At 46.2% G+C, this 21222-nt stretch overlaps 3 protein-coding genes and 2 non-coding genes across 6 annotated transcripts; 2 read left to right on the plus strand and 3 right to left on the minus strand.

The window, feature by feature from the left end:
- Nucleotides 1-75: 75 nt before the first annotated feature.
- trnaa-cgc (transfer RNA alanine (anticodon CGC)) lies at nt 76-147 on the minus strand. Its single transcript has one exon. It is a non-coding gene; the product is annotated as a tRNA-Ala (tRNA).
- A 348-nt stretch (nt 148-495) lies between these two features.
- On the minus strand, nt 496-2759 carry LOC120821736 (uncharacterized). Of its 2 annotated transcripts, XM_040180682.2 has the most exons (4): nt 2601-2759; nt 2136-2249; nt 1800-1905; nt 496-1451 (listed from the first exon to the last, which is right to left on the minus strand). In XM_040180682.2, exon 4 carries the CDS (start codon nt 1447-1449, stop codon nt 841-843), a length of 609 nt encoding a protein of 202 aa, XP_040036616.2. In that variant the 5' UTR covers nt 1450-1451; nt 1800-1905; nt 2136-2249; nt 2601-2759; the 3' UTR covers nt 496-840. The 2 variants fall into 2 exon arrangements, with proteins under 2 accessions (XP_040036616.2, XP_040036618.2); XM_040180684.2 differs by lacking the exon at nt 2136-2249 and having other exon boundaries at nt 2601-2696.
- Nucleotides 2760-3497: 738 nt separating this feature from the next.
- Nucleotides 3498-9896, minus strand: coro1b (coronin, actin binding protein, 1B). The gene is made up of 11 exons (XM_040180687.2): nt 9137-9896; nt 8035-8240; nt 7780-7902; nt 7430-7559; nt 6806-6987; nt 6576-6695; nt 6067-6171; nt 5838-5983; nt 5391-5448; nt 4931-5260; nt 3498-4855 (listed from the first exon to the last, which is right to left on the minus strand). The coding sequence occupies exons 2-11, from the start codon at nt 8236-8238 to the stop codon at nt 4733-4735; spliced, it is 1521 nt and encodes a 506-aa protein (XP_040036621.1). The 5' UTR covers nt 8239-8240; nt 9137-9896; the 3' UTR covers nt 3498-4732.
- A 1940-nt stretch (nt 9897-11836) lies between these two features.
- Nucleotides 11837-11925, plus strand: trnar-ucu (transfer RNA arginine (anticodon UCU)). Its single transcript is given in 2 exon segments — nt 11837-11873; nt 11890-11925. It is a non-coding gene; the product is annotated as a tRNA-Arg (tRNA).
- Nucleotides 11926-12491: 566 nt separating this feature from the next.
- On the plus strand, nt 12492-21143 carry LOC120821737 (oxysterol-binding protein 1). Its single transcript, XM_040180685.2, has 17 exons — nt 12492-12890; nt 13671-13844; nt 13955-14163; nt 14294-14462; nt 14767-14878; nt 15050-15233; nt 15321-15435; nt 15700-15757; nt 15933-16097; nt 16977-17222; nt 17441-17561; nt 17734-17837; nt 18179-18274; nt 18400-18584; nt 18789-19024; nt 19161-19199; nt 19329-21143. The coding sequence occupies exons 2-17, from the start codon at nt 13708-13710 to the stop codon at nt 19469-19471; spliced, it is 2319 nt and encodes a 772-aa protein (XP_040036619.2). The 5' UTR covers nt 12492-12890; nt 13671-13707; the 3' UTR covers nt 19472-21143.
- The last annotated feature ends 79 nt before the right edge of the window (nt 21144-21222 follow it).

Here is a 21222-nt window from a genome sequence, read left to right on the forward strand (position 1 = left end):
TTTAAAAAAAGCTTCAATGATCTAGTGATAGTTTATGCAGTACAGTTAAACTCAAGGGGAAAACACTAAAAAGAATGGAGATGCCGGGGATTGAACCCGGGACCTCATACATGCGAAGCACGCGCTCTACCACTGAGCTACATCCCCACTGATCCTTTAAGCGGGCAGAGTTGGGAATTTATAGGATACATGTCACCGGTTCTAAAATGAAAATATGATTAAACTGTCTTAATACGTAGATGATACGGGGAAGTAGGTCAAACATGTACATGTTTGGGAATAATCGTTTAAAGTGTCCTTAGTATGTATTCCTTTCATGGTGTCATTGATACCATTCAACATGTATGGAGCCATTCATCAGGTCACAAAATATATTCAATATAATCATATATATATATCATATATATCATAATATATCATCATATATATATATATATAAAAATCAATTAATTGATCAGTACTTCAGCATTCAACAAATGATATCAAGAAGAAGGATACAAGCACAGTCAGTTTTTATTGTCATGTAAATTAGACATTTAAAGTTTTAAAAATCCACAATAAACACTATGCAATATGCTGACGATGATACAAAGTTAATTTGAAAAGTTTTACAGGTAAACATTTACACACATTCAAATTGCAATACATTGTTCTCCTGCATATCAATATGCGTCTCTTGTTTTTTTAGGGGGGGGGTGGAACATCATTTAGACCTCAATTGACAATTAAAAAAACCCGATTCACAATATTTTTAACATCTAATGAAGGAGAATCGAGACCTGAGTCGGCTGCTACGTCCGAAGCCACCCCTGTAATTTGATATTTCGTTTTATCCTGTTCTCAAAGTGCAGTCACGTCACTGAGCATGCGCCCACCACCCTCTTCCTCAGACCAGATGGCACTTCCAGAGAACTTCTTCAGATCTATCAACACCCCGGCTCCCCCACTCGCCTCACCTTTACATTCCCCATCTCCCACTTTCTCCCCCGTCCCTCTTGCTTCCCCCTGATCCGTTATTCTGTCTAGCTCGCCGGCCTCCGAACTCTCGTAGTCTGAGCTACGATGTCCGTCGTCTTCCTCTCCCTTTGACGTGCTGCACTGCTCCCCGTCCTCCCCGCCGTCCCCCTCGCTGTCACTCGACTGGCTGCCCCCCTCCTCCAACTGACCCTCCTCATCCTCCACTTCCCGCATCTCCTCTCCATCCTCATCGGCGTCGCTCCAGGGCCACAGCCGGACTCCGAGGCGCGTCCCCAGGGCCAACGACGCGCCTCTCACCCGGTCCCTGACCCCTCCATCCTTATACACCAGGCGGCGCACGGTGTACTCGCCCTTGGCCTCCCTGTTCAACATCTTGTAAAAGAAGAACAGCAGTAAAAGTAGGCCGATCAGACAGAGCGAAAGGACCAGCACGGTTGGCTTTTCGTCTGTAGTGTCTGTCATGCCTGTCATGCCTGAAGTGAAAAAAGGGAGAGAGAGAGAGAGAAAAGGGTTACCATTGGCATTTTTTTTTTTTAATCCAGCACATCATCGTTAACCAGCAAATTGAAATTATTCACACTTAGAGTTGTTTTTTGTAGTTATATTTTACTTGGGTGCCACATGGATGCGTTTTGTCCTACTGTGCCTGTGGCAGATTAGATGATGCCGGCAAATGTAAATTTCAGGATTTCCATTTCACCAGAGGTAATATAAAGCAGGTGAACCTTGAACTGCTTGAAATCCACACGGCTAAAGTCCTTTTCGATCGAGCTGTAGACGCCACAAAACTGAGACGGGTGACGTTTAGAAATGTAGTTTACCTTCTCAGAGTAGAGGAGAAAGTCGGCTTTATAGAAGTTAGAAGTCCTTGTACTTTAAAGCGAAGTTCTCATCAGAAGATCCATTGGTTGGGTTTAAACTAAGAAGCTAGAACAAAAAAAGAAAGAAAATTTTAAAAAGAAATAATGCTTCCAGATAAACCATAAGCTCGCTTTACATGAAAGATTAACCATTCCAATAAACGCCGCTTCAAAACGCTGCAGAAGCTGCTACATTCTGACATCTGCTCACTTGCTCACACAAATACAGTGAGAGAGTTACCAGTTGTGCTGGTTAACCCATAACCAAAGGTTCATAATTGCATTATGGAAACGTACACTGCAGGCGTGACAGGAAGTGCGTCTATGGCCTTTATCTTATGCCACTGTAAGCCGGCTGCGTTCTCTGCGGCGGCAGGAAGCGAGGAGGCCGCTCGCAGCGTTGCTGGTTTCCTGTGAAAGATATTTGAACAGAATCAGTCAGCCTGCAACGGGTGGAACTTTTTTTTTTTTTGTCACGGTTGATTAGACTGCCGGAGATCAGTCGAGGGGGGGGGGGGGGGGGGGGGTCGCAGCATCATTTTTAATGCGAAAATAAAAATACAAAATGGGAAATAAGCACACACACAATAATACAACCATTTAAACCGTGGAGCACGTTAAGCTGGAGATTCAAGTGTTTAAACTGAGTATATAGTGCTTTCATTTTTAACAGAGAGGAGAAACGTGTGCAGCAAAAACGAGGTTAAGATGCTGGTCAAAATATTTTTTTAAAAAGCGGGAAAGGAACTGAGAAGCACTTACCAAAGTCGTGAGCCGGAAAATAAAGTTTGAGGTGCCGAACGCTGCGGAGAGACTGACTGAACTGTGTGACAGCGTGTGTGTGTGTGTGTGTGTCTGAGAAAGGGGCTGATGCATGAAACCTGCTGCAGCCCTTTGAGGTGGGAGAAGGCTGCAGGGGGCGGGGGGGGGGGAGAGGGGGCAGACTAAGTACAACATGAGCAGGGTGTGGTGAAGACGACAGATATGAATTGTAATTATTTTTATTTTACATCATGGAAAGGGGAAGCAATTTTTTTTTTCAAGCTGCAGAACCGCTGCAGATGACTTTACGCAGCACGCAGTCAAAAGCATTCAAAAGACATTTCCTCCCATTTGCTGACTAGAAGTGAATACTTAATACATGCGCTTCTTCCTTCCATCCCAATGAGTTACGTGAGTCCAAGACAACCCAAGAACTAATGATCCAGACAAGTCGCTTGTATTTACGCAAAATAAAGATAAAACACTTTTTGAAGTAAGAACGCAAAGAGCACAGCTTTCTTAATGTGAAACAAGACGACCACATCCTGCTTTGCTTCGTTTAGCGAAGATTCATATTCAATTTAGTGCTTCCCCGCAGGCCCCGATATATTTAACTCCGGTGCAGAGCACCTGCCTGTCAGCGATACGAGGAGCATTATTTACATGTTACAATATTTAATGTTGAGAGAGTCAAATACAGTTCCGTTAATAATACTCCAATATGACGAAATGGGACCATGGGGGAGGTTGTGAGGGTGTTAGTTGTTGCTTTAAGTGTGTGCGTGTGTTCATACGTCTAGCAGCAGTTGCTTTGCCCACAGCTGACACACCCAAGATGTTCCAATCAGAAGTCGACCAGAGGAATCATCACAAAAAAAAAATACACAAAAAACGCGATCATGATCAGAACATTTCTTTTAATACAAAAGGAGGAATGCACGTTTTATCATTTTTTTCTTCACAATGTCGTCTCATTTAATCTGCTACTGGTTTTACAGTTAGTGTTGTGAGGTCAGCGCATAAAGAAATATAATGTGATAAAGGGACAAGCTGTATGTGGAATGTGCCGACGGAAAGGAAACACAAAAATGCATCTAAATGCAATGGCCAAAAGCACGAAAACAAAATAAATAAAATAATCTAAGCGTCATCTTGTCACCAATAGAAACGCAAACTCTGAAGACGTTCCTCGATTTACAGTAACTTCCTCTTCTCTGAACCGCTGTTCTAAATAAAACTAAACCGACTTCGATTCAATTTGCATGTATTGTTTACAGCGCGATTTAGGCCTCGTTCACTGAACACATCGTTTTAGCTTCCAGCTCGCCAACGCTGGACGCCCGTGAGGCCGCATCTCGCTCCAGATAACATTAAGTAAAAAAAAGAAATTAAAAAAAAAAGAGAGAAAAGAAAAGTGCTACCTTTTCCAACGACTGCAAAGACGACACAAGAATTCTGACACACAAACATTCAGCTACTCTCGCCAGCCATCAGTCACACAACTGACTTACGGCTACGGTTGAGCGTGCGCATGGCGCCCTACGATGAAGCAGTAAAGCAAAGCATAAGTCACACGATGAATAACAGTTGGGGGCCGGATATGACATCACTGTTTAGCAGCTTTAACTACTTGATTTAATAGCCCTAATGGTTATATTTAGAGTCCTTTAGAGATCAACCTTCAATGACTTCAACACAATTCTATTAATCACTACGTTGTGCATTAACGTGAGAAGAACAACTTCAAAGCCCTTCAATAATAGTGTGGGGGATTTTGCTCAAAGCTGCACTACACCACGACCAAACAGCTGCTACGACACTCCTTCATTTGAAAAAAAAAAGAAAAAAAGAACCATTTTAAAATGATTATCTCACTGTCAGAATTCACTCTACGTAGACGACGCCTCGCTCTCAACCCTCGGAAACAAATCACAGAAATATTCGGTGGTCTCGTCGCAATATTTGACCTGGTTGCGAAGCCCCCCCCCCCCCCCCCCCCCGCGGCCGGGCCGCTGCACTACATTCCTCCACTCACACAGCCTAGGAAAAGGTACCGTTGATTCTAGTAAGGCTAAAGTCTGTGGATTCAGCGAGTGCGCCCCTCCGAATGCAGTGGCTCCCCGCCGCCGCGCTCACACGTCCCCGTCCTCGATCCGGGCCAGCTGCCTCTCCAGCACCTCTATCCTCTGGCTCTGCGCCACGACGACGGCGCGCAACGCCTTCATCTCCGCCAGCAGCTCGTTCAGCAGCTCCTCCTGAAAGAAGGAGAAGGAGTCAGAAAAAACAACCCGGGGAAGGGGGGGTCAACGTATCTCGGTCCGTCCACTCGCCTCTCTCTTCGGCCTCTCGGCGTTTCCGTCCGTCTCCCTTGCGGCTACCCGGGGCGCAGCCGCCTCGTCCTCCGGCTCCCTGGTGGCGGAAACGAAGGAAGACGCCGCTGCGTTGCCGGCCGGAGGCGCAGCCCCGCCGCCGGAGTCCTGCGAGACCAGCTTGGGTTTGCTCCGCAGGGTGTCCCTGTGCTTGGACGGAGGGGCCGAGTAGCCGCCGCTCAGGGAGACCAGCAGGGGCGCCGCGTCCTGCCCGGCGATCCACTCGTCGGCCAGGAGCGCCGGCTCGGAGCCGGCCGTGTCCGGGTAGAGGTCGCCCTGGAACAGGTCCGACTGCCGAGGTGCCGGGGAGCAGAAGTGGCGCTTACGCTTAGCACGCAGGTCATGGGTCGACCCGCCGGCCGGGGCAAATGCTGCTTTCACTTCATTTTCAAAGAATAAGTCGGGTGAAATGGCGGCTTACCTTCCGTGGGACGGTCATAGAGATGGGTTCCACTTTCCTCTCGTGCAGTTTGTAGAACCTACAGAGGACCAGGACGTTAGTAATCACACTGAAAGGCATGAGGCCGGCCCAGTCTACAGGAAGCCATGCATTTAAATGCTTTGTCCAACTCTGGGACGAAGCTTCCAGACCAATCGTACCTTAGAAATATACTTAAGTTTTAAGTGAAGGCTCAGTAACGTCATATTGAAGCTGTTCACTGTAGTTTTAAAGCAAACATTCCTCAAACGGGAGTAAATGCTGCATTTGTCGGGGATTATTCTCAGCTGCGGATTAATAAACATGAGGTTTGGACAGACTGACAACAAATAGGATACAGTTGCTGTTGTTTTGTGTCTGAATGATGACATTTCCAAATATTAACCAGTGAAAAAGAACGTCGAGGCCGAAACGACCAAACACATTCACCTGGCAATTTCACACTTGTTGACGTCGACGCCTCTTTTACCGAGAAAGCCGCCCCCCCTCTGGGGCTCCTTGCTGCTGTACAAGCTGAGGAAGTGAACATACGGGGATTCGTCCGTCACTTCGAAATACCGGATGGTGCAGTCCCCCTGAAAGCCAGCACATAAATTGAGACCACGGAGACAAACGGGATTTGGGAATGGATGCGTTAACACGGTCCTTTGGGTCCTACCTTTCCACACAGGTAGACCATGTTTGTGTCCGGGTCGTAGAAGGGTAACAGGACCCCGTTGCTCGTATCCATCTCCTGCACGGCCATCGGCTCAGAGAGATCCTTCTGTTGGAAGATAGCAAAACGAAAACTGTGATTGCATGCGCACAACACGCACATTCCACTAACCGCGGGACAATCGAGACTTAACGCATGTCTTTCGGTCCCATCGTTGGGAATGCGAGATCACAGGAAAAGTTCTCTGGGCTCAAGATTTGACTGAATTTTTTGGGGGGTTCAAAAGGTCAGCGTGACCTCACGGTTCCTGTTGTCGCCTCGACCACAAGTATGACAATTCAAAACTGCTCTAATCATTTTCTCAATCTGTGTAAATTTAAAAAAAAACACACCGATTTTGAAGGATATCCGCTGGTTTCGACGAGCTCTGACCGCTGTTTACTCAGACAAACCTTAACACACCAGCTACATCCCCCATAAACGCCACCGCATACATGGTACACTAGACTCACCGGATCCCACAGGGCCATCTGCCGCTCGCTCATGCGGCTGAAGCCCGTGGTGAGGATCTTCCCGTCCGAGAGGAACACGGCTCTCATCGGCCTGGTGCCGTCGTGGACCTTCTCCCTCACCTGGAGGAACAACAACAACAAACTCCCATGGGGCTAACGGGGAAACAACAGAGCATCGACGTAGCCGAGCGCGACGGCGCCTTTGTGCCGGCGCGGGAACGCGAGGTGACCTTGAGGACGGTGCCCCGTCGCGGGTCGATGACACGCAGAGCCTTGTCCTTGCAGACGGTGCAGACGGCGCTGCCGTCCTTGTTCCAGCCGACGCTGTAAATGAGGTCGGGGTGGGCGTCGCTCAGCTGGTACAGCAGCTCCCCCGTGCCCACGTTCCACACGCAGATCACATTATCGCAGCCTGGGGAGAGGGAGGAGGACACGGGACGCGCCGGGTCTTTAAGTGCGTTACTGCAGGAATGTAGATTTAGAGAGATTCGCCGTCTTGTGACTTTGCGTCTCTTCCGTGCGGATCCTTTATCCCCAAATGTCTTTGTGTTCGAAAAGAAAGCAACAAGCCGGCACAACAATCCTTGAAATACATCCGTCTATCTATTCTCTCTGGGGGAATGTGAGTTTAGCCGTGGGGGGAAATCAACATAACCTAAATCATGTTGTCATAGTTATTGCCAATATTTGCCAACATGTGTTGTGGGGCAAAGTTGATTTACATTTGAAATAGAAAACTCTTCTTCCTCGGACGTGGACTCGCCAGCACAACTTATGCAAATTATGCAAAAAATCCCAGATTGTTCCCTCCAGCGTCCAAACGAGGGCCCCCAGGAGGCGACGGGTGACGTTACCTGCAGTCAAAAGGATATTGAAGGCGGTCGGGTGCCAGGCCAGGATTCCCACCCGCTTGCTGTGTCCCTCCAGGATCACAATGGCCTCCGTCATCGGGCTCGTCAGGCCTCCGTCTGGGATCTGCCAAACCTTCAAACACAGCGCGCACACACAGATTTGTGAATGCGGCGCATTCCGGCGCGCGACAGCTTCTGCGGATTTATGTCACGCACGTAACAGCCTTTAGTTCAGGGAAACCTTCTTTCGCTCTTGCTGATTTCTGCCCTCATGAAAAACCCTGTGATCACACTTTTCTGTGTCAGGTCAGGGAGACAAAACAAAACCCCCGCTAGACCAAGTGTTGACATGCCTTCACTGTGCAGTCCTCGGAGGCACTTGCAATGATGTTGTCGTCATGAGGAGACCACTGGATTTCCAGCACCGGTGCTGCGTGTCCGCACACCGTGGGACACGCCTGATCGATCCGGCCGCTCTGTGGGAGGAAACGAACACGGCGACGTGAAGCTGCGTTGGCATGGCGACAGAGGCTTTAAGCAGCAGAGTGGAAGACAGGAAAAGAGATGAAAGCGTTGTACAAATATACATATATACGGGGCGGCTGAACCTTGCTGATGGGGACGACGAGGAAGGACCCCCCTCCGCCGGCCTCGATGATGACGGCGATGAATTTGGGGTTGACGGCGCAGAGGCCGCTGTCCCACGTCACGCGGGACACCCTGACGTCGTCGATGCAGTGCTCGGCTTTCCACGCCTGCGCGAAGACGTGGCGGAACTTGCTCTGGCGGACCACACCGCGCCGGAAAGACATGTCTGTGGATCGGGAGGCGGGAACATGAAGAGTCACGTGGCGCATTCGGCCCGAAGACATGAACACAACAACTTTGAATTCATCCCCAATAATGTTGGTTAATCAAAAGCTCGAATAACATTCTCCGGTTCCCTTGGGACCCGAGTTGCAGGCGGTTTAATTGTCTGTAATAACCACACAACCACTTAAAGAAAAAAAAAATATTGCTTTAAAATAAACATGTTGGGACCAAGTTGACCAACAATTATTTGGCCTGCAGCATTCCTTTTTGACTTCTGCTTTTCTGCAAACGTGTTAGTTTAAAGCACATCGCAGGACTCAACAGATGTTTTTTCTTTTTTGTTCTTGTGTAACTGAACTATGGCCTTTTTTTTTTTTTTTTTTAACTTTTGGTGTTTGATGAACAGCAAAGAAGTTCAACTCGGAAACAAAAAACACCTAAATTATGCCAATATTTAAAAGAGACGGCTGTCAGCTAGAGAGGGAGGAACGAAAAAGGTCAAAGCAGCATGAGAATCGTCGGACAAAAGGACACGATCCGCCTGAAACCAAAACATGCCGTGGCACCGAGGGGGGGGGGGGCTGCTGATCCATGCAGGAACTGCACATGCCATCGAGCTAATGATTCACTGTTGTCAAAACACATTTTTTGGCTGGTGTGCCAAACGCACGCAGCTTTGTTTAGCGGCCGCATTGCATCCGTGCAAGATGTGTGTTAGGCCATGAAACTGCGTCCTCCTGTTAAACAGCAGGGGGGAGTAGAAAAAGGGGGGGGGGGGTAATTCCCCGCTACATTGTTACAAAATATTCACATTTCCCGTTATTGGTTCTATTGCGCATACAGTTTGGCCAGTTTAAAGAAACGACGGGGTCATTGTCATCGAGTACAATAGCCTACCTGGCTTTGGACTTCTCCTAATTGCAAACAACAAAAAAGGATCACTAATGGACTCGGGCGTGACAGGAGGAGGCCAATAAAATAATCCACCAGCAGTAACCTAATCCTCTACTGCGTCCGGGGAGGCGTTCGCGTTTATGGCGTAGACCCACAACAAAACACGTCCATTAGAGAGAAAAAAAGCCAACAACAACAAAATCCAGCTATTCTCGTGTTAGTTCGTCAGTAATTACGCGTCCGGACTGCGCATGCTCCGTGGTGATGCGGCGCTATCGTTTCATTAAACGACGCACAGCGAAGCCGAAAGAAGAGAAGCGGGAGTCGGGAGAAGTGGCGCAGGCTGGGCGGCACGCAAATGTACGCTGTCTTCTTCTGCGGAGGAACAATTTGCGTAGCGCAGCCGAGAGAGAGAGAGCAGGATCCCGGACACTTCCGGTGCTGGCGGGATCAATCAAAGACCACGCAGGAGCGTCAAGAGGAACACCATCCGCCTCTACATCCGGGTCCCTGTTCACTGGACCGGAAGCGCGAAGAACGAACGCTGCATTAACCAAGAATTACCCCCCAATCACCTGACGACATTTACCTCCGTTTACCCGCGCAGTGCACACATGTGAGCGTATACCAGGTTGTTGACGTGGGGACTTTAATAAGTGTTGAGAATTGCCACGAGGAATCAGCAATGTACGGGAAAAGATCCCGAGCACGCAGCCACCAACTCCTCGCTCTACTCCATCTTGGTGAGGCCTGACCGATGCTTTGACCGGGCAGGCTGACAGCACATTGCCCACACAGTATAGTATGTATAGTGAGTAAGGAAACACAGCTTATGTCCCACCTGTGGCAAAAAAAGTATATTTCTTTACTAAATGTAGGAATACATCATTGGGAAAAATTTAATTTTTCATTAGAATTTAATTAGAAGTACAAAAGTATTAACATTTAAATGCATGTTTAAGGTATTTAAAACATACAACCTAGTATTTTACTTACTTTATGTACAGGTTCAGATGTTTCTGTGCTCTTGATTTTCTTCTCACTTTATTAATCATGATCAAGACATTACATCACATATTTTGTCTTCTTTACGCTTCAAGTATGGAGGTTTTTGTGTTCATATTTTCTTCATCTTCCAATTCCCTTTTATAACTAATATAATTAATTAGTTATTACAACAGCTTCACATTCAAAATGTACAACTTTTAACATCCAGGATTATCTGAACTAGAGTAATGTAAATAAATTGTAATAATCCTCATATTAGTATTTGTCTTCTTGATCATCACAAGGTCTTTAGTTCAGGTTTGCAGGCTTTCCATAGGGGTGGACACTAATAAGTAAATTTACTGGTTGAATAAAAATAGCTTCTCCTAGGCCTAACCCCTCTGCATCTATTTGATAAATAAAATGAATGAAAATGAATCAACAATGATTTACTTCAATTAATTAGAAATACAAAAATATTAGCTGCGAAATGCAAGTGAAAGTACTCCACATGCAGCAGAACGACCCATGTCATCGTCACACGTATTATTGGATTATGATTACATGCATTACTTTTGTTAAGTGAAGGTATTGCAAATTTGAAGTTATTAAAAACTACCTCTGCTTGAAACATTCGGCCAAACGCACCACCTGGTGGCGGAAAGTGAGCAGTACACCGGGATACACAAAAGGTATGGCTGAAAGCAGGCTGAGACATCGCTTTAAATCAAGTGTATTTGAGATCACATACATGCCTCAAAAATGTAAACGATTCCATATAGTCATTTACAACAGCTAAAATGCAAATAAAGCTTCTAAAATGTAACTGTTGGGGTTCCTGCTAACCAGTACGAATCATGTAACAGCAAAATGTACACAAATATTCATAAACACTAATGTATGTAACAATATCTGTATATACCCACCTGATAACACCTACCTTGCTGTAAAAAGTTTAAACTCTTCTTTCTACATGCGGACATATGTAATACGGACTTATACTAAAGCTACAGGCACTAACTTAAACATCCTATTTGGCTAATTTAAAAAAGAAATGTTGAAAGTAGTCTACCTTCTGAGAGCAGTTCATAAGAGGATGAAGCAGATCCAGAAGGTATTGAAACAGGGCCAAATGTCACCTCTTAAACTAACACCAAATCATCATCTTGTGAAATAGTCCATGCGCGTTTATAGTTCTAGTTGTACAAAGTCCGTTAAAAAATCTCCATAACAACTTTTTTATCAAGGACCGACTGCTTCAGTTTTTCCTATTATAATTCATGGACAAGATATCAACAGGGAAACTTCTTTATTACATTTAATATAGTTAGAAGCACAACGATATCAACAAAAACACTAAACTGACCTCCACGTCATACATGTCGCTGACCTCCTGTTGGTGAGCCGAGAGGCAAGTCGAACCCACCAATAGAAACTCCCGGTCAATGTAGCCCCGCCTACTCCAAGAAAACTCGGCTCGCAGATTTTTGTTTTGAGAGCATATATTTACAAAAGTGCTTTTTGATTGCAATGTGAGAAATTAGCTCTCAAAAATTATTTTTTGTTTGAGTAATGAAGACACAAATACACCTTCATACACCCTTTACGAATGCACATGTACTGTGCTAGTTAAAAATCATAATCACAATACAACCATGGAAGCAGTTGGCCAATAGTTTAGTGTAAATACTTACTTGCCAGGGACAAGCAACAAGTGGCTCCGTGGCGCAATGGATAGCGCATTGGACTTCTAGGGTTGATCCGAAGGGATTCAAAGGTTGTGGGTTCGAGTCCCACCGGAGTCGTCTTTTTTGCCAAGTACTACCGAAAACACGCACATTTCCACACTGCAGTTCTTTATGTGTAAAGACAATATTTGTATTTTGTATCGGATCCACGAAAAGTGGATATCCAGTTTGCTCAAACGTTTATATAGCCTATCCAGAAAAGTGAACTCATTAATACACGGTCTTATCCGAAGTGAATGGGCTCTAAATACAGTGGTTTACATTTATTTCAATTTCGATCAATTGGCATTACATAACGTCAGCTGACGTAAATGTGAGGCAAGCATGCTAGTTAGTAGTAAAAAACAATACATTGAATGTGTAAAACTAGCAAGATTCAATCAAGTTTCTTTCCGATTATATCCTTCAAAATAAAGTATTTTACCATTATAAAAATAACTGAGTGCACTACAAGAACAATTATCAGTCAATTTACGGCTGATCCATCATTACAATAACGCTTAAATGAATGCATGTATGAATATGCTTATAATATTTCGATCACCTTTGACTTAGACGAATATTACGACGTGTTTTTACGTGGGAAACAACACCAACAACATGGGTTTACTTTGAAAGCAGAAAGCCGCTGTCGCCACACTAATTGGGGATACAATGTAGCACAGCTCGCTGTTTCCGGACGAGTCCAAATTATGTTGCACCGGGTGTAACCAACAAGCTACCGTTAGGCTAGTTAGGTGTAGCTAGCTAGCTTTAGATCCTCACCCGCGTACGCAGCTGTAGAATGAACACTATACACACTATTATTGAGGGCTACTAATGAAACTGGCTGGCGTCACCCTATTTTAAATCCACCACGCTGCGGTTGTCCTCTTGTGGTTTAACCGCTTCCATCGTTTGCTGTTCTGTGCTGGTCAGTTAGCCTCGTCAGCTAGCTAGGTACAGTAGCGTATGGGTGTCAAAGTTAGCTGTGACTTCACCGGGTGTCTGGTTGCCTGATCTCACATTTCGGACACGTCAAGGTAAACAGTTATCCGCCCGTGAGCTTGACGGCGAGCTACTGGGCTAACGGGTGTTCAGGCGGCCTGTCTTTACTTTTTACCACGTTGTAAATTCTGCACGTCAGCTGGTTAACTTCGAGAAAACACGACACGTTGCTGTTTCTTAAAGTTGCTCTATGAGCTCCTGGTGCCGTGACTCCCACTGGCCTAACCGGAGCTAACGTCGGTTAGCCTCCCTACGGTGGCACCCTTCTTCAGTGTGTTTGGAGTTTTATCAAGTTTCTGTTGTTATCGTCTGTGTTCTTCCGTATATTGCACAACTGTCACATGTCCCTGGTTATATCGTTAGAATCCCAATTTTTAAAAACTATATCGGCTACTGTGTGTTGATAATGTGCATCTGAGATCACAGACAATTAAGAAGACATAATCACACAGATTGGTATAATGATGAAGCAGTCCCTCTTTTATTGAACAAGTTTTTTTTTTCTTTTGTAAAACATGTCAGTGGATCTGTATTGATTCCATTGTTAATCATTTATCTTTCAAACCACACTGAACGATCAATATCAATCCCCAGAATTTTAGTCCTGTTATGTAAAATTAAATGCTGAGATGAGTTCGTATTAATGCAAGTCAATCAATAATGGATTCACATAAATTGAACGATGAGTCAATTAACAAAATAGTTTCTGATTAATTTAGTGGCAGCCTGCTTATTGTTTAATAAATTCAGCCATAAAACACAAACAGAAGCTCCGTCATTTATAAGATTTGTAACCTTCTTAATCTCCCTTCAAGGTTCTTAAAATCCGTCTCTTGATTTTGGGGGGCTGTGATGTCGGAGTCCAAGACCCCCACTCCCACTCCGGCTGGCGACACGTACAAAGGATGGGTGTTCAAGTGGACGAATTACATCAAGGGTTATCAGCGCAGGTGGTTTGTCCTGAGCAATGGGCTCTTGTCTTACTACAGGTAGGCGTCACCAGAGAAATCTCCCAACTTTAATCTGTGAAAAATCTCAATTTTTTCTTTCCCCGCTTTCCCCCCCGGAATGTCAAATCGACCGACCTCGTGACTGTCAGGACCCAAGCAGAGATGGGCCACACGTGTCGAGGCACAATCAACCTGGCCACAGCAACCATCTCCGTGGACGACGCCTGCAACTTTGTCATCTCCAACGGTGGAGCACAGACCTATCACCTGAAGGCCAGCTGCGAAGTGGAGCGCCAGCGCTGGATCACGGCCTTGGAACTGGCCAAAGCCAAGGCAGCGCGCATGCAGGCGGAGTCCGGTAGGACGTCCACACGGGCAGACGACCAAAAAAATGCAAAAACAAAAGGTCTCGTGCAAGCGCTTTTATCCTGATGTGTGTTTTTATTTATTTATTTTTTTCGCTTTCCTCTTGCTTTGATCGTGAGCAGATGACTCTGGGGATGACTTTTCCCCATCTTCCCCGCCGACGGCACCCGGACAAGGTGGCGGGTCGCAGAATTCCGAAGTTCAGTCGGCTCTCAGAACACTAGGCAGCAAGGTGGAGGATCTCAGCACCTGCAACGATCTCATTTCAAAGCACGGCTCTGCCCTCCAGAGGTCAGGCTTTAACCGTCGATCGCTCTCCAGCTCTCTCACTCTCTCTGATCTTCCCTCGTGCGTCCTGGGGCCCGGAAAACAGTCACATCTTTTCTTTCCACATAAGTGGACACATACATCTCAAACATACACAATCTAATGTCTGACATGAAGGCTCCATTTCAAAACTCCACAATATCATCTCACAGTTGCTTTTAACATTCACAGTTATTTGACAATAAACCCATTGAATCTCAGGCTGGTAGCTTGTTTTATGATGATGTATTGTCCAGAGTCCTTAATGACATTTTAATACGTATTGCAGGTCTTTATCCGAACTGGACAGCTTGCGTATGACTGGCGAGGCCGGGGATAAGATCCGTCAGGTGACGGAGAGGGCTACGCTGTTCCGCATCACCTCCAATGCCATGATTAACGTAGGTGGAGGTCTTGTCCACGTGTAACGTGTAAACGAGAAAAGGCGCCTCGTTAAATCTACACTCGCATGCAATCTGCACTGTGCGCACACCGCTCACAGCGGTCCTCACTTGAATGCAGCGTTTGCAAAGCTCTAGTTTGACCACGTTGGATGTTTTCGCCACCTCCAGGCGTGCCGAGACTTTCTGGCACTAGCGCAGGCTCATAGCAGGCGATGGCAGAAGGCCCTTCAAGCGGAGCGGGACCAGCGAGTCAGGCTGGAGGAGACTTTAGAGCAGCTGGCCAAACAGCACAACCACCTGGAGAGGGCGTTCAGAGGGGCGTCTCAGGCCAACGCCACCGCAGACAATCAAAGTAAGACTGTGGAACAGCGAGGACATGGTCAGACACTGACGGGGGACTGACAGTTCTGTTCTCTTTTTTTTTTTTTTTCCTGCTCAGGTGCTTCCGGGCCGGGGAAAGGGGAGGCCAGCGACGACGACGACAACGAGTTTTTTGACGCCATGGAGGAAGCGCCTGAGTTTATCACTGTTCCGGCAGATCCTCAGTTCCACAAGTCAGTGTCCCGTCCCTCGTCCTGTTTACAGGAAATGGTGACACACGGAAATTATTTCAAGCTATTTAATTCCTTCCTCGTAAAAGCTGCTGGCCTTAGATGGGTTCAAGCCAGCTGGGTTGTTGCCTCTACCACTCCCTTATCAAAGGTTCCGTGTCCGTTGAACCAGTTTGTGCCTCACTTCCTTGTTGTGGAATCTGAAGGTAGATGTAACCTCAAACAGCTTGAACACTCACCGGTTCTTTGTTTTAAATCTCTTTACAGAAGGTCGAGCAGTAATGTCAGCGGGTTCAACAGTGAAAATTGTCCTGATGACCAATCGGTGGGTTTCGTTCTGGCCTCTTGAGTTTTTCCACCTTGTTAAAAGCATTTAGTGCTACGAATAAAGGTTGCAAACATGTTTAAAAAACGACAACAGCAGATGTGTTTCGAGAGCCTTATTACTTCCGTGAATAGTGTGACGTGTCCTTTTATTAACGCCATCGTCCCCCTTTCAGCTTAACGAGGAGCCTTTAGCAATGAACCAGGAGTCCCCCTCGCAGGAGTTGGTGCCGCTGAGGAAGAGGCGGACAAAGATTTCAGACAAACCCAACTACTCTCTCAACCTGTGGAGTATCATGAAGAACTGCATCGGCAAAGAGCTGTCAAAGATCCCGATGCCTGTGAGTATTGTCCCGGGACATTACGCCACATCAAATGTGAATTACAGAAAGTTTCGTAACGAACCAGTTCCATTTTCCTGCAAATTGGCTGCTCCTTCAGTGTTTGACAGGCCGAATTCCTGAGACGGATGTGTCAGTACATTGTGACCTTCTGGCACCAGCTGGCTGCTCTAGAGTGCGTGTTTGTCAACGCTGGGGAGTCATCCATTCTTTATTTAGATGTATTCACAGATTAAACGAGATGACAGATACAAAGGAGTTGTAGCCCTCGAAAGATTTGCGGGTAGATTTATATCTGGGATCTTTTAACAGATTGCTTTGTTTTCGCAGTCCTTTCAATTCGGCAGCGTTAAACCAACACGCCTTTTAAAAAAATGAACACCGATTCAATCGAACATGAAAAGCCAAAAGTATTTCACAAGACACGCAACATCCTCCAACCATCATCTTATCTTATCGTTATTTGTAGCTCACTGTCTCGTCTCTTCTTTTTTCAGTACGGACCCACCCAAAGCCATTGTCGTCCAAACATACCGCACCTAATGTTCCGCGTCGTGACACAAATACCGGCCCAACTCGACCTAAATGATAACACAATGTCCATAATACAATACGTCAATGTACTCCTTCTACAAACAGGTTGTTGATAGAACGTTGGACCGCGCGGTATGTTTATTGTCAAGATACTTGGGATTCTTCACACCATATATACTACCTTGAACTGTATCTGTTGAATCGTGTAATTTTCTAAATGTTTAAAAGTGGGCCTGTTTTTGCTAGGAAAGATAGACATCTACATTTCGAAACTGAGCGCTCCGCACGTTTTGCATTCGAGGGAACGCTAACACGGATTCATTCCCGGGCCACGGTGCTTTGCAGGTAAACTTCAACGAGCCCATCTCCATGCTGCAGCGCTTGTCGGAGGACCTGGAGTACCACGAGCTGCTGGATAAAGGCTCCAAGTGCCAGAGCTCGCTGGAGCAAATGTGCTACGTGGCCGCCTTCTCCGTGTCCTCCTACTCGACCACCGTCTACCGCACGGGCAAACCCTTCAACCCGCTGCTGGGCGAGACGTACGAGCTGGACCGCCGGAGAGAGAGCGGCTACCGCTCCCTCTGCGAGCAGGTGAGGGGGGGGGGGGGCAGTGACGCGTCGAGGAAGTGGAACCGAAACAAAGAATGTTGTTCACTTGATCTGCAGACAAAGATGCTGATGGGCCGTTGAGATGTGATTCCTCCTACTCTAGACTGTTTGCTCAAAGGCTTTTCCAATGTGGCGGGCTCTATTTTTAAAAAACCAGTCGTGCCTGCATGTGCTTACATGCCCTGAACCTTTTGTCCCAGGTGAGTCACCACCCGCCTGCAGCGGCGCACCATGTGATTTCCAATCGCGGCTGGACACTGAGACAGGAAATCACCGTTGCCAGCAAATTCAGGGGAAAATACCTCTCCATCATGCCATTGGGTAAGGACGGTGTGAACAATGCATGTCTTGTGGTGCATGACGTAGGTTGAGGCTGAGATCTGATCACAGACCTGCGCTGATTGATACGACGTGTAACCGCCTCGCCTTTTTTGTTTTGTTAAAATAAACTTGTTTGTTTTCTTGTCTGCATTTCTTTTCCTCTTCCTCGCAGGCACAATACACGCAATCTTTGAAAAGGGCAACAATCATTACACATGGAAGAAAGTTACCACCACAGTGCACAACATCATTGTAGGGAAACTGTGGATCGATCAGGTGAGACCGACAAAGTTAAAAAGAAGATGACACATAAAACCCTTTACACCATTTATGTGTTTTATACACCTGGCTAACTGCACAGCATTTTTCTTCTACTTGTTATTGATTGGTTCTGATTTTGGATAGAGCACCTCAGCGTGTGCGGCGTTAAGTGCGTAGCAACTTGCATTGCACGACGCATTAGACAAACTGATGCAAAATCCTTTTTAAAAGTGTTGCACACCACCTCATCATTCTGAGTAGAAATGTAGACTTTGTACCAGTCTGAAAATGTCTCTGCGGTGTCAGCCACGTCTTTCCAACCTCCTCGCGCTCCTCTTTCTGTTTCTCTCCGCCAGTCGGGCGAGATAGACGTGGTGAACCACACCACCGGCGACCGCTGCCACTTGAAGTTCGCTCCTTACAGCTACTTCTCCAGGGACGTTGCCAGGAAGGTGAGGGGGCGGGGGGGGGGAAGGACCCTGTCCCACTCTCCGGTCTCTTTGGCTTAAATGACCCGCGATGCCTGGCTGCCCCCTGTTGACCCCTCGCTTGTCTCTCCTGTGTCTTTTGCCTTCAGGTGACCGGTGTGGTGACGGACAAAGACGGCAAGGCTCACTACGTGCTGTCGGGCACGTGGGATGAGAAGATGGAGTTCTCCCGGGTGATGCAGAGCAGCAGAGGGGAGAACGGCTCCGAGGGCAAACAGAAGACCGTCTATCAAACGCTCAAAGCCAGAGAGGTCTGGAAGAGGAACCCTCTACCGTGAGTACGATCCGGCAAAAGGTCATACAGTATGCAGCGCACAAAATCCGCCGCCATGCATTGTGAAAGATGATGTCGTCAACAAGCAAAGCTACTTAAAAAGTAGGTTAAAAGTAGGTAGAGGGAGGTGCACGTTGATTTAAGGTTCATTCGGACCCTTCTGACTCTCGCTGCCCTCCACCCCTCCTCCATCCCACCCATCAGTGAGGGAGCAGAGACCATGTACTACTTTACCTCCCTGGCGCTGACCCTGAACGAGCTCGAGGAGGGCGTGGCCCCCACCGACAGCCGGCGCCGGCCCGACCAGCGCCTGATGGAGGACGGCCGCTGGGACGAGGCCAACTCGGAGAAGCAGCGGCTGGAGGAGAAGCAGCGCGGCGTCCGGCGGGAGAGGGAGCGGGAGGCCGCCAGCCAACGCACCTCCAGCCAATCGGAAGAAGGTTTGTGTCTTGTGAGCGTTTTCCGCTGTGTCTGTGTTCCTTTCTGCCATGCAGGGGGGGGGGGGGGCAATCTTGGAAATAAAGGGGTAAAAAAGAAATATAAAACTCTACGATTCCCCCTTTTCTCTTCCAAAAGCTGTCGACGAGGATTCCCTTACTGACCCGTCCTTAAAAAGCAAGTACTGCGTATCTGCCACCTCCACACGCTGTCATTTGTATTTTGGAGTCTTCTGTCTCCTCTTGTTTTGTTTTTTTATTGTCGGCTAACAAATCTCTTCTTTTGTTTTTTTTGTCTTTCCTTCAGGCGCACCTCATGACAGCCACAAGGCCCTTTGGTTTGAGCGCAGCGAGGACCCGATCACAGGTGAGCAGATCCACATCTATAAGGGAGGCTACTGGGAAGCCAAGGACCGCGGAAGCTGGGAAGAATGCCCGGAAATTTTTTGACCTCGGCATTGACTGAGACGCGACCGATCCATCGAGGCCACCTGGTGCCCCCCCCCCCCCCCCCCCTCACTGCCAATTTGAATAGTTGACTCTCGCCGGTGGATCTCTGTTCTAAGAGATCTTCCGGATGGTCGCTGCTGTCTGGTCCCACCCGGATCTGATTTTGGTTCCTGTCACCTTGAGGCCGTCACACACTTGAGAGGACTGGAACAAAATAAATGTGCTGCTTTGACTCGGGGCGGACTGAGGAGGGAGGAAATGAAATGTGCAGTGTCTTCCAAATCATTAGTTGGACTTTGTTTTAGTCTCTCAGATCACAGGTTTAAGTGCTGATAACACCCTCTGAGATAATATAGTGTCCATGTGGGGGTGGGGGGGGGTGTTTAAGACTGATTAATATATACATTTATGTATAGATATGATTCAAATAATCTCATTAATATGTCGACAGGTGGCCTTTAAGACGTTAGCGAGGATATCATTTTTCTGTCTCTGATTTAGTGTCTTAATGTAACAAAGTGAAGGTTCTTGTGTGCTCGTGTGTATGACTGCATATCTGCTCCTCCGTCACTTTACCACACTGCCGCTGTACAGTACAGTGTTTAAAAATAAGTGATAGTCTGAATTACGGATTGAACCTCCATAATCACGGATAGGAGGTAGAAGAGACTCGCGGTGGAGATTGTTTTCCACCACGAAGGCCAAACTAAAGTGATGATGATGATGATGATAAGCTTGATTTGGACAATGGGGCCCTTTCTCTCTGCCTTAGGAAGAGCAAACTGTTTAAATTTGTGTTTAAATCACACCTGAGTGAATACGACATTTTTAGAAGTTTCTTGTGCAACAATTTCACATTTTGAAGAAGCAGGAGAAAGACATCGTTGCTGCAAACACTTGTTCCAGGTCTCTGAAAATCTCACATTAGTGCAGTTTTATTTAATACCAATTATTGGAATTACCCCCTTTGTGTTCAGAGACACAACTAAGCAAAACCAACATTTAAAGTAAATGCAGTGGTGACAATAAACCTTGGTTTATCTGCTTAAGAGGTCATACATATGCAAGTACATTTTGAACCCATAAACATGGGAAATTGCGTGTGTGAGAGAATTTGATTTTGTTTTCCAAGTGTACTTAAAATGAAGAATAAATAAGCATAGAAAATAACTGGTTTTATAAATGTATAGAGATTCACTCAAGATACTTGGGATTCTTCACACCATATATACAACCTTGAACTGTATCTGTTGAATCGTGTAATTTTCGAAATGTTTAAAAGTGGGCCTGTTTTTGCTAGGAAAGATAGACCTCTACATTTCGAAACTGAGCGCTTACAAAAATGTAAGGTAGTTTTTTTTAATTGTAATTTTGTTTCCAGTCATTTTATTGGAAAAGGTCTTCATTTTCAGAAAAAAGGGAGTTTCTATACTTGGGAGGGTAGATTTGACATTGTATTTTGTATTAACACCGAAAAAAGATCATGTAATAGGCAAAAGCTTTAATGTCAAATAGCTTTTCATACTGTTCTTCAACTGAATTTGCTCCAACATTTTAATAAGTTAGGAAAAAAAATTAACTTGCCAGATCAATTCTTTTGTGAGTTTCTGTCACGTTGAGCTCAAGATGGGACGACAAATCCTGTCAATAAAATAATACAACCCAATGAAAACAAGTTTGTGTTCCAGTTGGATTTTTTTGTGTATGTTTCTTAGTTTATTTTAAATAAATATATACTGAATTTTCACTAG

Source organism: Gasterosteus aculeatus, chromosome 7 (assembly GCF_964276395.1).
Source record: "Gasterosteus aculeatus chromosome 7, fGasAcu3.hap1.1, whole genome shotgun sequence".
NCBI lineage: Eukaryota > Metazoa > Chordata > Actinopteri > Perciformes > Gasterosteidae > Gasterosteus > Gasterosteus aculeatus.

Bases quoted from the DNA above. Each gene is read 5' to 3' on its own strand.
- coro1b (XM_040180687.2), bottom strand. From the start codon at position 8,238: ATGTCTTTCCGGCGCGGTGTGGTCCGCCAGAGCAAGTTCCGCCACGTC. The intron at 6,988-7,429 runs GTAACGTCACCC...CCCTCTCCCCAG, and splicing joins CAATATCCTTTTGACTGCAG to GCTGCGATAATGTGATCTGC. The intron at 5,984-6,066 runs GTAGGACCCAAA...GCTGGCTTTCAG, and splicing joins TGGTCTACCTGTGTGGAAAG to GGGGACTGCACCATCCGGTA.
- LOC120821737 (XM_040180685.2), top strand. From the start codon at position 13,708: ATGTCGGAGTCCAAGACCCCCACTCCCACTCCGGCTGGCGACACGTAC. The intron at 16,098-16,976 runs GTGAGTATTGTC...GGTGCTTTGCAG, and splicing joins TGTCAAAGATCCCGATGCCT to GTAAACTTCAACGAGCCCAT. The intron at 18,275-18,399 runs GTGAGGGGGCGG...TTTTGCCTTCAG, and splicing joins CCAGGGACGTTGCCAGGAAG to GTGACCGGTGTGGTGACGGA.
- LOC120821736 (XM_040180682.2), bottom strand. From the start codon at position 1,449: ATGACAGGCATGACAGACACTACAGACGAAAAGCCAACCGTGCTGGTC.